Genomic DNA, 21751 nt, shown 5'->3' with positions numbered 1-21751 from the left:
ATGAGACAGGGGCTTGACCAGGATAGAAATCAGTGCACTGCTGCCTCCACTGGGTAGGTCTGGCCACAGAAACAGTGTGTTCAGTGTCACAGTTGGTTCACAAGCTCTGCAGACCTGCAACAAACAGGCTTGTAGGTGGCACCAGTCTGTAGACCCCACTTTGAATAGCACCTGCTATACTTTAATAATAAGTTAATGGGACTAAAAAGACCAATGTTGTTTGTCCCAGAGAGGAAGGAGAGAGAGACAAGAAAGAATGCTGAAGAAGTAAGTTATAAAAGCAGAAGAAAAGTGAGTATAGGAAGAGGAGGAGAAGAGAAAGGAGGAGGAGGAGGGGAGGACAGGCCACCCAGGAGGCACAAGAGTTCAGAGGGACAGAAGCAAACCAGAGCCTGACCCACAGAGACCAGACCTGCACTCCTGACTAACTCAGGAAGAGAAAATTGGTCCCACCAGAAATGAGAACTCGCTCGGCTTTGCTTCGATTAGGGTTTTCACCAATTCCTAGAACGAAGAAAGTAGACGTTTATATTAAACTGGACTTATGTGTTCGGTCATTTTTCCTTATCGTTTTTGGGTTTCTATAGGTACTGTGTTGAAGAGTGGTTGCCAGGGCACAACGTGGACAGATTGGGTGGGCAGCGGGGCAGCACTCCTTACGTCATTCACTGGGAGTGTGTCACCTGTGGCACCTAGTTGGAGTGGAGAAGAGACCTAGGAGGAGGAGGAGGATGAGGACAGTGGGAGGGAATGCGGAGGAGGAGAGGGAGAATGGAGCTTTCAGCAGCAGGCCTGGGCCCTGGGGCACCTGAGGGCAAGTCTCTGCCTCGCTTACTTACCCTTTGGGGGAATATTTTTCTGACAACTTATTGTTGAACTTGAACAGACATCCTTTTTTCTTTTCTTTTCTAAAAAAAAAATAGTCAATTATAATTGGAAACATACATTTACATGCTTTATATGTCAACTACATTGAAGTAATATTTCTTATCTTTATTCCAGTTCGGAGAAAGACAGATATGAATTCTTATGAAAGGAAAATCATAGAACTGACCAAGTAAAAATAGGAAGCTCATGTTAATAGGTAGGAAGGCTAAAATATTATAGAAGTCAACGTGTCAAATTATTATATATAGTAATATGTATAATAATGTGTATATATACATTTAATACAAATACTAGGAGTTAATAAAGGATTAGCCTTTTACATATTATATAGGAAGGGCTTTTTAAGGCAGAAGTACAGGGCATAAAGCAGTGATTCTCAATGCTGGGTGATTTTGCCATCCAGGGGCTATATGGCATGTTGGGACTTTTTTAAAAAATTTTTTTTTGTCGTGACTGGGAGGCAAGTGCTATTGGCCTCTGATTGGTAGAGGCCAAGAACACCAACTTTGTAAAACTCTGGCATAAACCATACTGGAAAAGATAAACTGATTTGTCTAACTCAAATTTAAAGAAGGTTTCTATAACCAAAAATTTCTTAAGTTAGAAGACAAAAACAAAATAAGAAAAATTGCAATAACAAAGTGTTAATTTGATTAAACAACAACAACAAAAAGAATATTCTTAAACAAAAAAGGCATATATGAACAGGTGATCCTTAAAAGAAAAAATTCTAATAAAAATTTTATTAAAATATAGGTTCTGGTCATTTAAGATCATCCCAAACTTCAGTGGTTTATTTATAGGTGTTATCAAACTACAGCCTGAGGGCCAAATTGGCTCAATGCTTGTTTCTGTAAATAAAGTTTTATTGGAACACAGCCATTTGTTTATATATATTTATTTCCGGTGGCTTTGTGCTACAATGACAGTGTTGAGTAGCTGCAAAGAGACTGTAAGACCAGCAAAGCCTAAACTATTTATTATTAGTCCCTTTTTAGAATAAGTTTGGTAAACACTGGTTTAGAAAAACACAGGTTTACTTCTCCCTCATGCTGTTTATTGGTCACAAGTTAGATGAGGTCCCGCGCCATTGACACTCATGGAGCCTGGGACAGAGATGCCTCTGTCTAGAACAGCGGTTCTCAACCTGTGGGTCGCGACCCCTTTGGTGGTCGAACGACCCTTTCACAGGGGTCGCCTAAGACCATCCTGCATATCAGATATTTACATTACGATTCATAACAGTAGTAACATTACAATTATGAAGTAGCAACGAAAATAATTTTATGGTTGGGTCACAACATGAGGAACTGTATTTAAAGGGCCAGAAGGTTGAGAACCACTGGTCTAGAACATCGCTGGCCCCATGGCAGAGAATGACAACACAAGGCTCCTAAAGCTTTGGTTTGGAAGTGACCCTCTCACTTATGCCCACACTTCTTTGTCATGTCAAGTCACATGGCCATCCCTGAGTACACAGAGCAGGGATATATAATCTTCTGAAATATTGATGAGCAGTAATACAACCTGTCACAGCATGTTTAACCACATGCACGGTGCAAAGAAATTCAAAGAGAAACATTGGTGGAATATCATTCCATGCTTTTCATTTGTCAAACACAGAAAAGTCTTATTATTTCTAGTAGTGATGAAGGTGTAGGGAAGAGGGTGTCCATATCTTGTTAATGGGAGCCTAAAGTGGCAATTATTTGGTCATCACTATATGCTCATTTTAAATATGCAGACTCATTGACCAATTGACTTCACTTTTACAAATCCACTAGTAAGAAATACTACTGAGAATGTGTCCACTTTAGGGATTGGTGAAACTCTCCTCGCTGGTTCACCCTAAATCAGAGAGGAGCCCCAGACTCAGTGGAGCAGTGGTGACTCTACCAATAGAAATGTTAACAGTAGACACTGGAAAGTGGTCATGTGAGTCCAGAGAGCACAGCTGAGGTCAACTGCACCCAGGGGATACACTTACTTCTTCCAATAACCACTCAAACCAACAGATCTTTGCTCTGTCTTTATGCCCTTCTTGTCTACACTGCTTTCTTCTTCTCATATTAACTTTTCATGTCCACCTAACCTTGTGCCTGCTGCATGAGAAACCCTCCCACCCTGAGCCTTCAAATGATAGATTCTGTCACCAGCCTTACCCTCAGGTCCAGATGTTTGGGCACTTTCAGTCCTTGCCTTTTGGGCCCTTGTCATCACCCGTGAGTTTCCGGTTGAGTTATTCTTCTTTTGAGTCGCCTGATCCACCATTTGAGGCACAGGTGAGGTGGTTCCTGGGCCAAATAGTGATTTGTGAGTAGTTTCCATTGGGGTCCCTAATGAAGCTCCTCTTTCCCCTGTTAGTGACCTTTCTTCTGATGCTCCCTGTCTCCACGCTGTCAGGAAATCCTGCATCCCTATACCTTACTTTATCTTACTGTTTTTCTATTTTACTTGGAAATTTAAAAAGTTGCATAATGAAGTAATAAAGATATACTAAATTATTAACGTTTAAGTTAGGCCTTTTATTTTCAAATTTATAACCTGGTTTTTCAAGACTTGAAGAATATATATAGAGAGATTATTATAAGCTTTAGCTATAAAATATTTCTTAGCCAAAACTCAAGGCCAGAAATCATAAAGGTAAAAGACAGATTTGACCATTAAAAAATTTAAAAATGTCCACACTTCAGAAAACATCCCCACAATATTCAAAAAAATTGCAATATAGTAAAATATAGAGGGTTAATATCCTTAATGACCAAAATCATCAACAAACAGAAGAATGTTCAGCTTTTTCCCCTCCAAGGACAGTGATTACAATGAGCATAACAGTAGCCATGGTGAGAATGAATTAACATGCACTCGTTCACCAGCACATGCCAACATCATCAGTTGCTTGTGCCCAGTTATACTATTATGTTTGTATTTATGATGCGATGTTTTCTTCCCAATTTTCCCAGAAAAGTCATGTGAGAAGCATGGAGATTGGGACTTAAGAAAAAACTTGACCTAAGGCTTGGGCACTTCCAATAAAGTACCAAGAATATGCTTAGTGCATGAATTCTCAGTAGTGGTGATGCTGCCCAAAAATTGATTCCTGGGGGGAAAATCTTACTCTTTTTTATGTATAAGGCATAAATAAATATATGCAGTCCCTAAATCAATATAGAATATCTTTGTGAAATTAAAATGTCATGGGGTGTGTGTTCTTGATTAGGTAAAAAAACACATGCAAGTGGGCTCCCTAGGGCAGTGATAATGAAAAGAGGGCTGAGAAATGCTTGCTTAGAATAAAACAGTTCTGAATCTGGGCTCCAGAGACCACACTTTGAGACTTACAGTCCCTCATCTGTACCTTGTGTGATTCTTGGTGGCGTGCTGGGTGGGTCCTGGGGACTCTTTGTTTCATTCATATCTGAAGTGTCATCACTGACCTCTCAAAAAAAATGGCATTCTGTTCAGATCTCAGTAAACACGCCCTAGAAGGTCTCATGGGGAATCTCACAGAGATCCAGGGAGGAAACTTGCACACCCTGCAGCTGAAGGCTGGAGGTTGCATGTCTTCTAGAGCCTCCACGGTGCCCTCCTCTGTGTCCATCACTGGGTGTCTCCCACTCAGGGCAGCAGGACATCCAATGAGAGAGCAGTCATCTGAACCCATGGACCAGAGGCTCAAAGTGAGGTCATAAACCCCTGAGGGGTCCTAAAAACCCTTTTAGGAGATTTTTGAGGTGAAAATTATTTTCATAATAAGGTGTCTTTTGTCTTTGTCACTATGTAGATCTCTCTACACACGGATCAAGAACTGCCGGTGCCTTAGGACAAATCAAAGCAGTGTCTCCAAACCATAGGAGTGGTTACTGTGGGAGTGGTCATTGCACTCCTCACTGTCACTCACCAGGAAAAAAAAAAAAAAAGCCAGTTTGAAGAATGTTCTTGATGAGGCAGTAAAAACTATTAATTTTATTAAATTTCTATCCTTGAGTACACATCCTTTTAATAGTCTTTGTGCCCTAAGTCCCAGCTGGGGTCAGCTATACCCTGTAATCACAGCTGTTTCTTTAACAAAAACTCCTCAGATGTAACCGGTATTTGTGCCCTCTCTGGTGCTCCTGTCACACCTCATCGTCTTTCCCTGCATTGCTCCCTCCTTCTCATATTAACTTCTCATGTCCACCTAACTCTGTGCCTGCTGCACAAGAGACCCACACTGAGCTTCCAAATGACAGATTCTGTCACCAGTCTTACCCTCAGGTCCAGACGTCTGGGCACATTTAGTCCTTGTCTTTTGGGTCCTTTTCACCACCTTTGAGTTCCTGGTTGAGTCATCCTTCCTTTGAGTCACCTGATCCACCATTTGGAGCTTCTCTTGGATTCTTTGACCAGGTGAGGCTGTTCCTGCGCCAAATAGGGATTTGTGAGTAGTTTCCATTGGGATCCCCTCTGAGTGACCTTCCTTCTTATGTCTCTAGCTCCGAAATGTTGAGATCTCTGTACCTGTGTGCCTCACTTTTCTCCTGCTATTTCTCTGTAATTATATATTTTTTCTTGTGTGTGCCTTACTTCCCTTCCCCCATCCCCAAATTCACCACCTGATCTCACTCTTTGTAGAACCTATTGAAATCACCCAGAGAAATGTGGGAGAATCCCAGAGCAGTGGGGCTTATTTCCTGGCTCCTGTGTCTGAGTTACAGCTGCCACAAGGAGGTGGCCACATTTGAGTAAAAATGGCCTGGTGGTTCGTTTCAGCAGAGGAGGGGCCTTCTAAAGTTGTTTCCCCAGGGCCCCTGTGTGGCATGGGAGAGATGGGGGTGGGGGGAGGGGTGTCTGTGCAGGGCGAGTCTGCCTCTTTGTTGAAAGAGATCATAATTTTCATTGACTGTGGACTTTAGAACCTGATCCCCAGTAGAGCAAGGATATCTCTTTGAAAGCCAGGGGGACAGTATATGCCCTCTCCTGGAAGATGGACAGATGAACTTTTTTTTTTTTTTAACATTCAAGTGCCACTTATGGAAGAAGCAGGAGTGGCTAAAAGTTGGAGAAGAGGTACCCAGGGAATTCAGTCATGACAGTTACTGAGTATTTATCCAAAAAGACACTGGGGCCACCTCAAAGAGCCTAACAGTTTCCTTTAACATGTTTTTGCCACATGTTTTTCCCCTGTCACAAACGGAGAGTTTCAGAGAAGTGAGAACTGTTACCAAAAAGAAAGACTACCACCTTTTTTGCATGCCAGAGTATAGCATGTATATTTTTAGTAGGACTATCTGTGTTATTTTCTCTCTCAAAATTTGGTGTCTTTTTTCAGGTGTTATTAGTATTTTTAATAAATATGATTAACTGCAAAGTAAATAAAATAGGAACAAAGCCAAATCTGGAAGGGCCTGGCATCTTCTTAGCAGAGGGAAGTCTCAGTAGGGAAGTTACCCAAACAGAACAGCTTAACAGAAGCCCTAGAAGCTCCCCATTTCTAACAAGGCCACTCTGACTGGAGAGTGTGTGCTGTTGCATAGTCACACAGATGTTCCTGCCTCAGTCCCACAAACCTTTAGAGCACTATGAGAGTGGATGCCTCAGTATTGGGATGCTGGCCAGAGGGCATGCAAACCATCCATGCCTGCTCTAAACTAGGGATAACAAGAAAGGATTATGTGGGTTCTATTTCTGTGCTGTGAGATTTCCCTCCAATAACTCTTAGTTTATACCAAGATCACATACTGATAGTGGTACCTGTGACTGTGCATAGCATAATAATAAATCACAAACCATCTTTTGTCAGATCATCCTTCAAATGATGGGATATAGGAAATATGGTTTCTTTCATTTTTTTTTTTCATTTAGGTAATACTTAATGTCACATTTGTGCCTGGAGATTACCATCTAGCTTAGAAGAGACACATTACTTAAGTAGTAATTACAGTGGAGTATGTGGAATCTTCCCAAAGGTCCAGTGCTGACTTCTATAGGAACATGCAATGGGACCACCTTATCTAATTTAACATCAGAGAACACCTTGAAGTAGACATTGAAGCCAACACCAGTGATGAACAGGAGATAGCCAAACATTTACAGGAAGTAGTGTAGGGTCAGAATGTAGCATTCAAAGAGAGGAGCATGTACCAAGGATCAAAGAGGAGAGAAATGAAATGGGAGGAATCAGAGTGTTGGCTGGAGTTTTGAGTGGGAAAAGATGGAGTTGAAGAGGAAGAGAAGGGTTGGATTGGAGAGAGCATTGTCAATCACACTAGGAACTATGAGCATTATTCTAAAAGCAATAGGAGGTCATGGATAAGTTGTAAGCATGGGAATGAAACCATCAGATGTTAGTGTAGCAAAGAGGAGACAGAATCAATAGAACTTGTCAATATACTAAGGTAGATAATCAGGTAGTCAAGGATGGCTTACTTTTTGGCTTGGCAACTGGGTAACTAATTTCAAGTTAAATAAACTCCAAATTCCTCTCAATGGCCTGTGAGGGTCACATGATCTGGCCCCTCTCTACCCTCACCTTGTACCACCTTCTCCTTTCTTCATCATAACCCAGGTCAAAAGAGATGAGACCAGAACTTGTAGACACCTCTAGGTAAAAGACAAGGACACCTAGGGTTTCTATGGCTCTTGGAAAGACACATTTAAATTCCAAAAAATTAGGATATGGACCCAGGATGCTGTCTTAGTCCTGTATATAAACAGCAAACCCATCATTCTCCATTCCTTGTCTATGGAATGTAATCTGCCACTCACATAGAAAGATTCCATCAGCTCTTTTCTTGCTGCCTGTGGGTATGCACATGGGGGATATACACTGCAATGTTAGTCTGTCTGTTGAGCTGCTGATTATCAATAAAAAATTCTTTTCCCTGACCCAGGTGACTTGTGTTTCTGCAGTAGTCATATATCTAAAGAATATGACTATGCAAGTGGGGTAACATCTCATTCTGTCACAGTTCTTGGCAAAGCACATATTGGGCACAACTGCATAGATGGTTAGCACAGATCTTGAAATGGACCGGTAAAAAACTGAATTATAAAATCTCCTCCCAAATATATTGTATCCTTTCTCAGCAATGGCACCACCATTCACCCAGACATTCAAGCCAGAAATTGAAGAGCAAGCCTTGAGATCACTGTCTTTTTCATCCTCAGTTTCCAGTTTATCAAGTCCTGTCAACTCAACCTCCAAACTGACTTTGAATTGGTCCTCCTCTCTCAGTCTTCACTGCTTGATCTGAATCCAGGTTACTATCAACTCTCATGACATCTGCTCTCCAAATGGTTTCTCTATTTCCATTCTTTTCTATTTCCAATTCATTCTTTACACAGCACCCAAATCAGTCTTGTCAAGTTTAAAATTGCTTAGGGTCATTCACTGATTAGATCTGTCAATGGCTTCACATTACATTTAGAATACAATTCACCTTCCCACACCTTGACCTATAAGCATGAGCTGCCTCCAGCCTCCAGCCTCCTCTTCTACTGTCATCTTACCTTTTGAAAGTCTTTTTTTCTGTTGTCTCTTTTTAGGAACTGACCACATACTTCTTTTTCTTTTCTTTCCTAAAAAGACAGAATACATATAATCTTTTATAGCTACACACATAGATCTCCCATTGTCTATGTCAACAATTCTCAGCTTTTATGTTTGGTCTTCAAATGACAATAGCTAGGTGGTCATTGGTGACCTTAGGTGATGCTGCTTCATGGAGTAATGGCAGAGAAGAAATTCTAAAGTGGCAGAGGCAGGAGAGACATGAAGAAAAGGAGACAATGAGTCCAGGTAATGCATTTCTAGAAGCTTTTTTGTGAACTGGAGGGAAGGGTATGGAGGCAAGTGAAGTGAGATGGGGATCAAGAGAAATTTCCTTTATGAGCTGGGATAGGCATGGGCATTGGTTAGGATGCAGATCCTTGTGAGAGGTTGATGATGAATTCCACTGTCAGGCGAGGTTGAAGGATTGCCTTGGAGAGAAGGAGGGAACCAGAGAGGAGGAAATTCCCACCTGATAGGTTTCTATGAATTAGGAGGAAAATTAATCTCTTGAGAAAAAAAAGGAGGCATCAATAAGGGCAGAAGTTTGAAAAAAAGAGCTCAGAGTTTGAAAGGATCATACAGGAAGTGGGATTGTCTCAAGGTGTGGAGGGATCATTTAGCTGAAATGGTGAAGACACAGTGGGTGTAGTCTGCTCTGCTGTGTGCCTCTTCCCAGCAGTGCCTGTTTTTAGATGCAGTGTGCAGAAAGCAGTAATAGGCTCCTTCAAGACCTTCTGGAGAGTTCTAGGAAAAGACAAAGAGTCAAGGCAGGTTAAGTGTCTCCCATAGGTTACTGAAATGGTGGCTCTTGGATTCCAAGCTGGTATGAAGGGGTGTGAGGAAAGGCAGATGATGGACTGAACAAGGGAAAGGCCAGTGGACTGGTCATCCCAATGAGGTTGAAGGACAGCTACAGAGGGAACACATTGTAAGAAGAAATCAGGGAAGGATATTTTAAAATTAATTTTTTAAGATTGTGCTGAGAAGGGGAAATCAGAGGTTGAATGATTATTGTAGAAGGAGCAAACTCAAGGATTTGGTGCCAAAAAAGGAACTATTTAATTATTGGGAAGTTGAGCCAGGTTTGAGTGGTGAAAGGGCCTGTGGATAGTCTTAGGGTGCAGGAGGCAAAGAATTGGTGGAGGAAAAATAATTGAAAATTATCAGATGAAGGATTGGAGAAACCAGAGTATTGAATGGGCCTGTTATTCATATACTAGAGGCCCAGTGCACGAAATTCGTGCACTGGGGGGTGGGGAGGTGTCCCTCAGCCCAGCCAGCACACTCTCCAATCTGGGACCCCTCAGGTGATGTCCGACTGCCGGTTTAGGCCCTGTGGGATCGGGCCTAAACCGGCAGTCAGACATCCCTCTCACAATCCAGGACTGCTGGCTCCCAACCACTCGCCTGCCTGCCTGCCTGATTGCCCTAACCGCTTCTGCCTGCCAGCCAGATCACCCACTAACCACCCCCCTGCCAGCCTGATTGATGCCTGACTGCTCCCCTGCCAGCCCGATTGCCCCCAACTGCCCTCCCCTGCCAGCCCGATCACCCCCAACTGCCCTCTCCTGCTGGCCCAGTTGCCCCCACTGCCCTCCCTGCCGGCCTCATCCCCCCAACTGCCCTCCCTTGCTAGCCTGGTCGCCCCTAACTGCCCTTCCCTGCTGGCCATCTTGTGGTGGCCATCTTGTGACCACATGGGGGCGGCCATCTTGTGCAAGGCCATGATGGTCAATTTGCATATTACCTCTATTATATAGGATACATTGAAGGTGTCCAGGATGATGACAAGACTTGAAATAGAAAAACTCTAAGTCAGCTTTGAGTTCTGCTGGGGAGTGGAAGGGAAGTCCAGGGACGATACTGATGAAGTAGTGAATAATCAGGCTACTTAATCACTGAATGGTCAAGCCTCAGCAAAGGGGATGGGGGAGCAACGGGCTGGCTGGAAACAGTGCGGAGCAAGGTGTGACATACAGCCTGCCTTGCACATTGAGGTGAGTGATAGCAGAGAGAATATGCAGCCATGTCTTAAAAGAGAAAGCAGTGTGCTCTTGGGAAACCACCTTTCAGTTAAAGGAGGTGCGGACTAAACCTCTATGAAGTTGTGGATATAGGAGAGCTTGGTGATTGCAGAACAGGCAATTTCAAGGGGTGTATATTATAATGGGTCTAAATGCCTTCCACTTTTCCTATCATTTAATGAAGGCCTCAAAGGAAGAGGCAGTGAAAAGGAATTGGAGAAACAAATAGTACTGAGTGTCATGACTACAATCACAGAGAGAGTGCTCATGACAAGATCCAATCAGAAAAACAGGATGCAGCTTCGCGTTCCCCCTCCTGATGCCTATAAGAGGAGGGCAATCCTTACCTTTCTTGACGAGAGGTGTGCTGGCTGCCTCCTGGGGCTCTGCTGGCTCATTTGATTCAGGTGGATCATTTCTTATCACTGATAAGGGAAACACAATTCATTTCAGAGGTCAGATGGGCTAAAGAGAAAGTGCTGAAGGAGCTCAATGTGAGAACAAGGGGATGGAGGACATGTGAGGCCCAGGGCTGGGAACCTGCTAGTCTATAGGGTTTCCTGGCTCTGCCCGGAGTCAATCCAACTTGTGGTTATTGTGACTTGCGTGACTATCACAGAACCAGAGAGCAATTGCTCGCAAAGGAGGGCTCAGTTTGGCCCATTGGTTGGATTCCCCTTACTCAACGGAAGATGAGTACAGGGACTCTCAGTAGCCCTCACTCAGGAAATGAGGCTGACAGCAGTGGAAGCGGTGACCTTGAATTCTGTCAGCCACAGTGAAGGTGAATATCTGCCATATAAAAAATATATGTTATTGCTTAGACTTCTATGAATGGATATTTTTAACCTGCTCTACCTGATTATTTCACCTTAAGAAATAGTGAAGGAGGCTAAGTGCCTTATATATGTCAGCTGAAGAAAGCAGGAGCCAGGAGGTACTTGCTAGCGCTTATTAACAGCAAATAAATACAACTGCTCTTAGTTTCTGCTGCACTAAGAAAGTTAGAAGGGCTCAAAGCCATCACAGACAGAGGCCCATCTCAAGAAAGCTGTCACCTTTTTGTTTTCACAAGGCTATGACATCCATCTCAAATTCTGGCCTATTTAGGAACAGGTAACTGGGGCAGGTGGCAAGCAGTCGCTAGACCCTTTAAACAATTTGTCGCATTTAAAGCTATTTAAATAATATTAATTTTTAAAAATCCAGAAATGTTGAGGGTTGACAGTGATTGTTTCCCACAGTTAGGGTGGGGACTGGGAAGGAGGGCCATCCATGTCTGGGGCACTGATTCAGTGTTCGGGCCACACAGTGGTTTTGCTTGCTTTGCATTTTGATGGAGCAGTTTTGAGCCTTGCCTTATTTAAGTGGCCTCAGAGGGTGGCTGAGTCAAGCAGTCCTGCCCCGGCTCAGTGCTTCATGCTTTCCCCGGTGTTCCCGCCACAACCCCTCTGAAAGAGGAATGTTCTCCCTTTGCAGACCCCTTAGTGGTGCTTGAGTTTAGGTCCAGTGGGTATTCGGAGGGCTCCCATCCCTTGTCATTGGTGTCCCCTTCCCAGTCCACCTTGCCTTCCCCAGGGACTCTATCTCCATCTAGGACAGTGATGGCGAACCTATGACATGCGTGTCAGAGGTGACACGCAAACTCATTTTTTTGGTTGATTTTTCTTTGTTAAATGGCATTTAAATATATAAAATAAATATCAAAAATATAAGTCTTTGTTTTACTATGGTTGCAAATATCAAAAAAATTCTATATGTGACACGGCACCAGAGTTAAGTTAGGGTTTTTCAAAATGCTGACACGCCGAGCTCAAAAGGTTCGCCATCACTGCTCTAGGAGCTCAGGTCTCCTGTCTGCCCAAGCCTCCAAGGGCTGGGTGAGCAGCCAGGAGCTGCACCGTGATGGTGGTCAGGAGCAGTGAGGAGAGCCCTGTTTCTAGAAGGTTCAAATGATTTCTCCTCTTCGCAGACATAAAGACTAAGGTGGACTTAAGTTGCCTAAATCAGAATTACCTGGCTCGGGGGCTGAGGGTGCCTGGGGCATCTCTTGAGCATCTTCTTTATCTTTTGCTTGAGGGGTCGGGTGGTCACTGGACACTGAGCAGAAGAAGAAGAGGAATTTCAGATGCCAGGACCAGCAAGCAGGGATCAGAGATGGAGGAAAAAGAACAATCTATTCAATCAGGAGAAAACGATGGGGCCCGGACTGAACACCAAAGCCTAGTGAGGGTGAGGCAGAGTGGGAGAGTGAGCCATCATTTGCTTTCAATGGCTACTTACTAATTTAATTATGGTACTTATTTTTTTTTCTTTGAAAAATCTAGAATATGGAATCTTACATTGTTATTCACTCTATGATGATGTTAACCTTAATCATATATTAAATATATATATATATATATTAGAGGTGTAAAAGAAACATTATTTGGACCAAAGAGGACCCCTAATTCTCAAAATTCATGACAGCTACCATTTCTGGCAGCACCTAAAATATACCATGGTATATTTGACAAACTCCAACTCCTTTATAATGATGCTTTGCTGTTGATAAGTGACACAGTCTCAGAAACTAAATCAGGTCCAGCAGACCTTTCAACATGTTATCCTCTTTTCTAATAATTTTAATACCACTACTCTTAGAATTCAAACCACATGAAAATGAATACAGTTGAAACTGAAAGGCCTGTAATCAATCAGAGGGTGGGCAATCAGGTGAGGGTGGTGGATGTGAGTCTTGCCCAAGTTACTTTTCAATCAGAACAGTGTGTTTGAGTGTTGGTTGGACAGGGCTGTTAGACATCACAGAATCACACTGGCTGTGGCAGCGACGCTGAAAGTTGTCCTGTGCCAAGTCGCTGCATTGGTTCCCTTCTGTCTTTTTCTTTGTCGTACACAGTTCTTTCTCTCAGGGTTCCTACCACCAGCCTCCTGGTTGGCAGGTGCGTATCCTCCCTTCACAGCTACCTTGAGCTAAACTAAACCAGCCTCAAGTACATTACCTTGCACAGTAGCAGGGGGAGTGCTGGGCACCTGTTGTGAGTCTTCTTCATCATTTATGTGGGATGTCAAGTTGGCTGTTGAAGAGAGGAAGGAAAATCATTACAGGTTAGATGGACAGAGTGTGGGGGAGGAGAGTGAAGGATAAAAATGCCTGGGGTAGATGGAGCACCAAAGTCCAAGGGCAGAGGGTTGGGCTGTTCCAGGAGTGGAAGCAGGGCTCTGGGCTCCACACCCAGGCCCTTCGCAGTGTACATCATCCGTCTTAGAAAAGTCTGTATTTGGGAGGTGGGTGTATGGAAGGGGCAGATTAACACAAAGGTGGGACCTTGGGGTTGTAGACATGGCCACAGGCACCCAGGCTGGCGATGTCCAGGTGTTGGACTGAATCTGTATCTCACCTGGAGTAGTCCTTCCTTCCTGGATGACTCTTGGGAGAGCCTTGGCAGGGCCAGCAGAGCTGGGTGGCTTGTCCAGGACCTTATTGCTGTGCTGTGGGATTGCACTGGGCTGATTGACTCTGGGCACAGGGGTCGGGCATCTCAGTGGGGGGCGCTGGGGTGCAGGCAGTGGCAGCAAGTTCTGACGGGGGCTTCTACCTCTTGAGTTGGTTGGGACTTCAAAGACGGTCACTGTGGCTCCTCTCCATCCTCCACAGGAAGCGACAACTGGAATTGTAAAGGAGCACACATCAGCACCCTAGAGACTCAGAATTATGTGGGAAAGGGATTTCTTTACACACATGACTTCCAACAGGTTGGGGGGCATAGAGGTATTCATTCTCCCGACAGGTGCAGAGAATTGATTTATCGTCATCGCCATCTATTTGTGGCCTCTTTTTTTTTTTTTTAAATATTTTATTGATTTTTTTATAGAGAAGAAGGGAGAGGGACAGAGAGTTAGAAACATCGATGAGAGAGATCGATCAGCTGCCTCCTGCACGCCCCCTACTGGGGATGTGCCCGCAACCCAGGTACATGCCCTTGACCGGAATCAAACCTGGGACCCTTCAGTCCGCAGGCCGACGCTCTATCCACTGAGCCAAACCGGTTCGGCTGTGGCCTCTTTTTAATTTATGAATTTGAGCAGTGCTATACTAACTGTATCTAGCCTCAATCTAACAACAAAGTAGTTTCACACACGAAGTTGAGTTTCACTTTGTCCCCAGGGATTTAAATTTTTTAGATTTTCCTTAATTTTGCCTTCAGAATTTAGACAATTATGAACAATGCTTTAATTGAATAGATTCCCCTGTTTTAATAAATAAGCATATCATACTTCCCTGTAGCAAATAAGATAAAATATGAATTTCTTTTCATAGTGTTTCTTGTTTCTGCAGACTCAGCTTCTGTGCCTCCTCACCTTGTACCCTGTGATCTGGCCACACCCAACTTCCTTCCCATCCCTAGTGCCCCAGGCCCATGACTTTTCCCAGGCTGTTCCCTGGCATGGCCAATGGTGGTTTTCTTTTATGATTCTTCTCCATCATTTATTTCAGAAGTAAAGTTGTTTCAATCAGTGAACAGAAAAAGGCAAGTAAGGTAGGATTTTGGAGAGGGACCCAGAAAAAAAGTCACAGAGTAATAGATCAAGAAGGAGGTTTGAGCTCAGCTAGGTCAGGGGGGGGGAAGCCTGACTGTCAGACTTGCTTGGCATGGCCTTTGAGAACAACATTTCTCTCAGAAATGCCCCAATGCTGCCAGGAGCATGGGCCACATGCCTGCCTAAAGGGTGACTTTTCTCTTTTGAGGCCCCTTGAGCCCAAGGTTTCATTTCCCCCTTTGGGAAGGAGGCTTTGGATGGAAAAGTGTTGGAGAGCTCTCAGGATAGCGCTCTGCTGGTCTCTCCCCTGCTGTTCTCAGATAAGTGAACCTTGTGTTTCTCCTCAAACCTGAAACAGTTTTACCATCTGCTCCTTTTTCTTCTTCTTTTTTTCAGATCTCTATCACCATTCTTTTTTCTACTCCTTTATTTATTCAGTTCTTTCTCCCTCTAAGTGTCTTCATGCTCCATGTCTTTCTCATATCCTCTTTCTGCCTCTGTGTCCACAATTCCCCTCCCTTTCTTCTCTCCTCCAGTGCCACACTCTGCCTCCCAGCTATCCACTTTAGTGGAGTGATTAACATTCCAGGCCCTGGTATTAGGAGATACAGGTAGGACTTCTGGCTCTGCTCTTAACAGACAAATAACGTTGGGAAAGTTACTTTTACTTAGAGCATTAATTTCCTTATATGTTATACTAGAGGCCCGATGCACAAAGATTCGTGCAAGAATAGGCTTTCCTTCCCCTGGCTGCCAGCACCTCCTGCACTCCAGCCCGGAGCCTCCTTCCACCTCTCGCCTTGTCACATCAATTTGCATATTCCCTCCTTATTGGCTGTGGGTGCCGCCATCTTTGTCTCGGAGTTACGGTCAATTTGCATGTTCCAGCTTTATTAGATAGGATGGGGATAATTGTGACTCCACAGGATTATTTTATTTTATTTTTTTATTGCTTAAATTATTACAAAGAGTATTACATATGTCTCCTTTTTTTCCCCCCGCCCTTGACAATCCCCTGGCCTCCTCTACCCCCCAGTGTCTTATGTCCATTGGTTATGCTTATATGCATGCATACAAGTCCTTAGGTCTATGAAGTGCCTGGGATATTGCCTGGCACATACTAAGCACTCAAAAAGAAAACAATACCACCAACAAAGGATATACTTATTATTATCTCTTCTTACCCATTACTTTTCCTCTCTTGCTCTCCTTGTCCTTCCATCAGAAAGGGTCTCTGGAACTTTGCATTTCCTCATTTTATGCATTCCTTAGAGACTGTCCAGTATGCTAATTGGTACAATTTTCCCAAATTCTTAGAACAGGTCAGACAGAAACATATGTGCCCTCTAGAAAGTCATCTTAGAGAACCAGGGCTAGAGGCTACTCTTGCTGCCATATCTGTGAGAGAGGATGGCCCACACCTTCCCAAAGAAAAAGTGGGCAATTAAAGTGCCTCTTTTACATGGGCCCACATGCCTGTCTGGGGCTGGAAAAAACCCCAAACTTTCAGCATAGCAACCCCCCTCATGCTTCTATAGCCCCAGAGGTATTTAAGAAGCATCATACCATTTCTGAAGCTCCTCTGAATTGCCACCAGGTTGGGGTATTCACGTAGATTGATCTGACTGAACAACATTTCCAGAAATGACAGATTAAATGGCTCCTCCATTTTGGTGAGAATGTTGTATACCACTTTGGATACAGGGACCATATTTCTACAGGCTTCCATAGACTCCTTAAGAAACAGAATGAAGGATTATTATACATGATTATAAAGATAGAGGTTTGTTATATATTTGTGGTTTTCTAGGTTGTAATAGAGCTATTTTGCTCTTTTAAGAAGGAATTTAATGCAAAATGTATAGTAAAACTCTCTAATGTAGAAAAGTCACAGTTTTACCTGTTTACTTGGGAACTTCATATATACTTTGATAGTCATAGAAATAAATAATTTAGCCTTCTTTAAAATAAGTCTGTTTTGTAAACCTTATTTTAGGTTTATTTGAGGGAATAGAGAAATTTTAAGAAAGGAAAGTGGAGTCAAAGACTGTTATGGTATAATTCCATCCTCTAAGGCTCTGGGCAGGACACTTCAGCAATTGACCCAGTGGTCAGTAACTAGTTGTTATTCTGTTGATTTTTGTTAGCCTGTGTTCTCTTTTTGCCTCTTGGACTTGAGATGGCCCAAATAAGTTCTAGCCATAGGGAAATGACCCAGAGAATTCTTCTTGATGAGAGGATGGCTAAGAAGACAAATATGGCAAGAGAGAATTGATTGTAAAATGTTTATGGAGCACCTACTAGTCTAGTCCTTGTGTACAAAGCAATGGAGAAGATTAACATGGTGCTCTCTTATTGGGGGAGGGGCACTGTCAGGCAAAGAAGATAGGCATCCTATATAATAAAAGGCTAATATGAAAATTGTTCCCTCGACTGGGAGTTTGACTGGGAGTTCGACCAGGGGACAGGGCAGGCTGGCCAAACACCCGTAGCCCCTCCCCTGGCCAGCCCCCCCCCATCGCCTCCCCCCACCCTGATAGGGTGGTTTCCCAGGAAACCACCTGTGCACAAATTCGTGTACTGGGCCTCTAGTTAAATAATAAACACAAATTAAATAAATATCCAATTATTGTTGAGAGAAATTTTATTAAGGGAAATCATAGGAAGAATAATGAGGGGGGTCTTAATTAGGAGTAAGTCAAGGAGACATCTCTGAGAAGTGACAGCTGGGCTATGATCTAGTGAGAGCTTAGAGCCAAGCAGGCCAATACTGGGGGAGAGGGTTCTATCACTGCTAACACTTCCCTAGGCTCAGGAATTGCTTTAAACACCCCAAATTATATGAAAAGAATGCCATTTTTATACACATAGACATATCCCATTGCCTGCCTTTTTTTCACATTAGAATGGACCATGGGTGCCATGCTCTTAGGAATTAAAATGGTGCCATTAGTAGGATAAATGGTGTCCCCTCCCTCCAAAGATATGTCCACTTGAAACCTGTGAATGTGATCTTGTTTTTTTTAAAAAGGTATTTTCTGATATAATTAAGGATCATTTTGGATTAGGTGGGCCCTAAGTCACAATGACAAGTGTTCTTAGAAGAGAGAGAGATGAAGGGAGAAGACACACAAACAAATAAAGTGATGTAGAGATGGAAGCAGTGATTAGATGTTTTTATAAGTCAAGAATACCAAACATTGCTGATACCACCAGAAGAAAGTCAGGGAACAGACTCCCTCAGAAGCTCTAGAAAAAAATCAACCTTAGCAACACCTTGATTTTCGATTTCTGGCCTCCAGAACTGTGGGAGAATACATTAAAAATTTTTTTTTGATTCAGTGATTTTTTTTGGAGAGAGAGAGAGAAAAAAACATTGACGTGTTGTTGAACTTATTTATGTATTCACTGGTTGATTCTTGTATGTTCCCTGACTAGGGATTGAACCCCCAATCTTGGTGTATCAGGACAATGCTCCAACTAACTGAGTTACTCAGCCAGAGCCATTATTTCTTTTAAGTCACCTGGTTTGAGATCACCCTATGATATCCTCTTTTTCTGCCAATGAACATTTGAGTCCAGGCCTTCTAAACTCTAGAAATCCGGTGTGTGTTTTTTGGTTTGGGACTTCAACAATTGGGCTCTTGGTGAGAACTGGGCTGTTATGTGAACGTGGTCAACATGACTCACCATGTACATTTTCTCAGAGATGAAGGATTTGTCTCGGAGGCCTTCCAAGAAGGGAAATGGCTTGCATATGGCATAGGAGATCTCCAGCTTCTGGAAGATGAAGTGCTGGCGAAGAGTTTCTTTTAAGTCTCGGGTGATGTTGAACATCCTATGGAAGGGGCAGAAGAAAAAAAAAGGGAAGCAAAGACATTGTGGAGCTTGGGAAGCTGCCCTCTGTGTTTAGTGAGCATTCTGGCCCCAAAGGCATCCCTGAGCAGTCTGCAAAGCAACATCTGCCTCAAAGACTGGTTATAGGACAACACCCAGCAATAATGGAGGCTAAAAGTGACCAGCGACATGACTCTGAAACCCCAAAGGAGCTGCTGGTTAAACATCGGGCAGGTATTAAAAATAGCTAATATTAATTGAGAGCTTCCAGTGTGCCAGATTTTAAGGGTTTCCCATGAAGTGACTTATTTGACCTTCACAAAACCTTTGATTACTATGATCGCAGCCATTTTTATTGTCAAGGACACTGAGACATAGAGGGGTTTAATAACTCACCCTAAGTGTGCAACCTGGAAGTGGAACAGGTGAATAAATCCTGACTTTCTGGTTCCTGGCTGCCAGTCATAAGCACTATGGTCTGTGGCTACATTGAGCTGAGTTAAGATCTCCTAGACTGCAGCTTAAGGCACACACAAGCCATGCTTATGTAAAAGGGGTGGCCCCAAATAGGCAAAAAGATGGAAACAGGATAAATGTTAGATTAGAAACTTTAATAAATCACCTACAATCTTCAACACACAAATAGGCAAAACATAAATAAAAACACAAAGAATATAAAAGACATAATTAGTTAAGGTGACTTGACTGATTTATGTATCAATTTCATATCTTAGACATGTGCCTTTTCCCATGCCCATGCCACATTTATAAAATTCACCATTTGTAGGCCATGAGAAAATAGTAAGTTTAATTGGCAGGAAATTGACAGATGACATTTCCTGACAAATTGTCAAGAAGAGAGAGGCATTGACAAAATATTTATTCATCTAGAGATATTTAAAAAACAAAATGAACAGAGATCCCATTTTTCCAACTCCATTTTATGTCCAAGAGAAAATAGAACTGTATTTCCCAGGATTTAATCCCAGTGGCAGATTGAGTACCTCGTCTCTCTCTTTCTTCATTCTCAGATCCTTTAAGTTGACAGAAAAAAAGATATTATAAAAAAGAAAATCCAGAACAGTACTAGAAAACAAGAAAACATGCCAGGGGTGGGGGGTAGGGAGGGTAGGGTGGGCCTCTATAATTGTGAAGAAATCCTGGAAGATAGAAAACAAATGGGAAAGAAACCTCCCATCCACGACATGCATGAGGGAAGGATATTGTAAAGAGCACAGAGCTAGAGAAAGTCAGAATGAACACAGGACACGCTAAGAAGAGGAAGGGGCTCTGGGGTTAGGACGACTAATTATACAACAGCTTTCAGAACAGAACACTCCCTTGGTTCCTCACTCTTAAAAAAAGTGCTTTCTGTGATTGTTCAATTACAGTTGACATTCATTATTATATTAGTTTTCAGGGTTCAGTATAGTGGTTAGATATTTATATAATTAATGAAGTGACCCCCCTCATTCCTTGTCTGTTATGATTTCCAGGGATGAAGCACAGAGAGGTTAAGAATTCTGCCCAAGGTATTCGGTGGCAAAGAAGAGCTCATCTGACCAAAGCCCCATTTCTCACCAGCACCTGATACCACATCTCATCTATGAGTGTTCAGATTTTTATTATGTGAAGAAGTCTTAAAAATGAGCAAATAAAAGACAAACATCCACGTAGAAAAAAAGCAAAAGACATAAACAGGCAATTATATAATTGTGCAATAAATATAATAAAAAACAGGGTAACTCACTAGTAGTCAGAACAGTGCAAATAAAGACAACTTAATAACAAGTTTGCCTCTCAAATGGACCACGATAGAAAATAATAGCACCAATCACAGACTCTCCTGGTGGAAGCTGAAGGCTAACTTAGTAATCATGGTCAAATGTCCTAAATATGTGCTCCCTTGAGTCCCAGATTCCACTTCTAGGAATTTATTTCAGGTAAATAATTATGGATATGTTTAAAGAAAAACTATAAGAAGTTTACAATACACCACGGAGGAAATGAAATTTACCCTCCTTATTTCCTCCTTTCTCCCCCCTTCCCAACTACCTTCAGTCACTGGCACAGGGGATAATTAATGAGTTGCCATTTGGGGCAGAGTGCAGGATCACAGAGCTTGGATGAGCACGGTGGCGAGCAAATCTTGTCTCACCCACAACCACAGGCTAGAATTTAGGGAAGAAAGAGTTGAGCTGTGTGTGTGCTGCCCTTCTGTCTGTCCCCCTGTTCAGTAGTCTCCTATTAAATCCCACACACTCTCTATCTCCTTGGAAAACACAGTTTTACAGAGAGTGAGCCGCACAGTTGACGCAGTGGAGTTTCACCCTGCAGCTGCTGCCAGGAAATGAAACTTAAAAGCCCAATCACCAAAAACGAACAAAGCAGCTAAGTGAAAAACCCACCTGGATGCTGAGTTTTCCACCTGCTCCTTCCCTTCTGTGGTGCAGGGGCCAGCCAGCGGTCGCTCCTGGAAGACTGGAAGACAAGCAGGGAGATACCAGCGGGTGAGGCAGGAAGTCTGTGCTTGGCACAGGCAGCAGGGAGGGCCTGGCTTCCCAGGAAAGAAAAGTGAAAGTATCGTGAGCAGTTTGTGCAAGAAGCTGAAGGCTGAACTTGCAGCTTCACTCCACCCCCAGAAACTGGTGAGATTATGAGGGTACCTGGGGTTGCTGCTGCTGGTGGTGGGGTGTTCCCCATCCAGTCCAGTCTGGGAGGGGGAGAAGAGGGGAGGAGGTGTAGGGGTCCAACCCCAGGGTCCTGGGGATCTGAGAAGCCATGGGGGGTCTGCTTCCCTACCCACCTCTATTTCCCATGACTTGTCTTTCTCTACTTTTTGGGTAATGAAAATGTTCTACAACTGGATTGTGGTGATGGTGATAGTCACACAACTGAGTACATTTACTGGAAACCATCAAAGTTT

The 21751-nt window shown here is 43.1% G+C and overlaps 1 protein-coding gene across 3 annotated transcripts in view; it reads right to left on the bottom strand.

Annotated features, from left to right (window-relative positions):
* Positions 1-21575, bottom strand: part of SP110 (SP110 nuclear body protein) — a 34326-nt gene extending 12751 nt beyond the window's left edge. For 2 of the 3 annotated variants that reach the window (XM_014530191.1, XM_014530193.1), the window contains exons 1-11: positions 21234-21300; positions 18679-18826; positions 16555-16723; positions 13848-14114; positions 13449-13523; positions 12463-12546; positions 10794-10871; positions 8380-8448; positions 5140-5289; positions 3051-3182; positions 840-908 (exon numbers count right to left, since the gene is read on the bottom strand). In XM_014530191.1, coding sequence (XP_014385677.1) covers positions 840-908; positions 3051-3182; positions 5140-5289; positions 8380-8448; positions 10794-10871; positions 12463-12546; positions 13449-13523; positions 13848-14114; positions 16555-16723; positions 18679-18825 — 1240 coding nt within the window. In that variant the 5' untranslated portion in view covers position 18826; positions 21234-21300. Of the gene's footprint in view, positions 1-839; positions 909-3050; positions 3183-5139; positions 5290-8379; positions 8449-10793; positions 10872-12462; positions 12547-13448; positions 13524-13847; positions 14115-16554; positions 16724-18678; positions 18827-21233; positions 21307-21491 lie in introns of those variants that run through there. The other variant, XM_014530192.1, reaches the window with a different exon arrangement.
* Between the last annotated feature and the right edge of the window lie 176 nt (positions 21576-21751).

Source organism: Myotis brandtii, unplaced genomic scaffold (genome assembly GCF_000412655.1).
Source record: "Myotis brandtii unplaced genomic scaffold, ASM41265v1 scaffold727, whole genome shotgun sequence".
Classification (NCBI taxonomy): Eukaryota; Metazoa; Chordata; class Mammalia; order Chiroptera; family Vespertilionidae; genus Myotis; species Myotis brandtii.
This window is presented reverse-complemented; position numbering and strand designations above follow the sequence as displayed.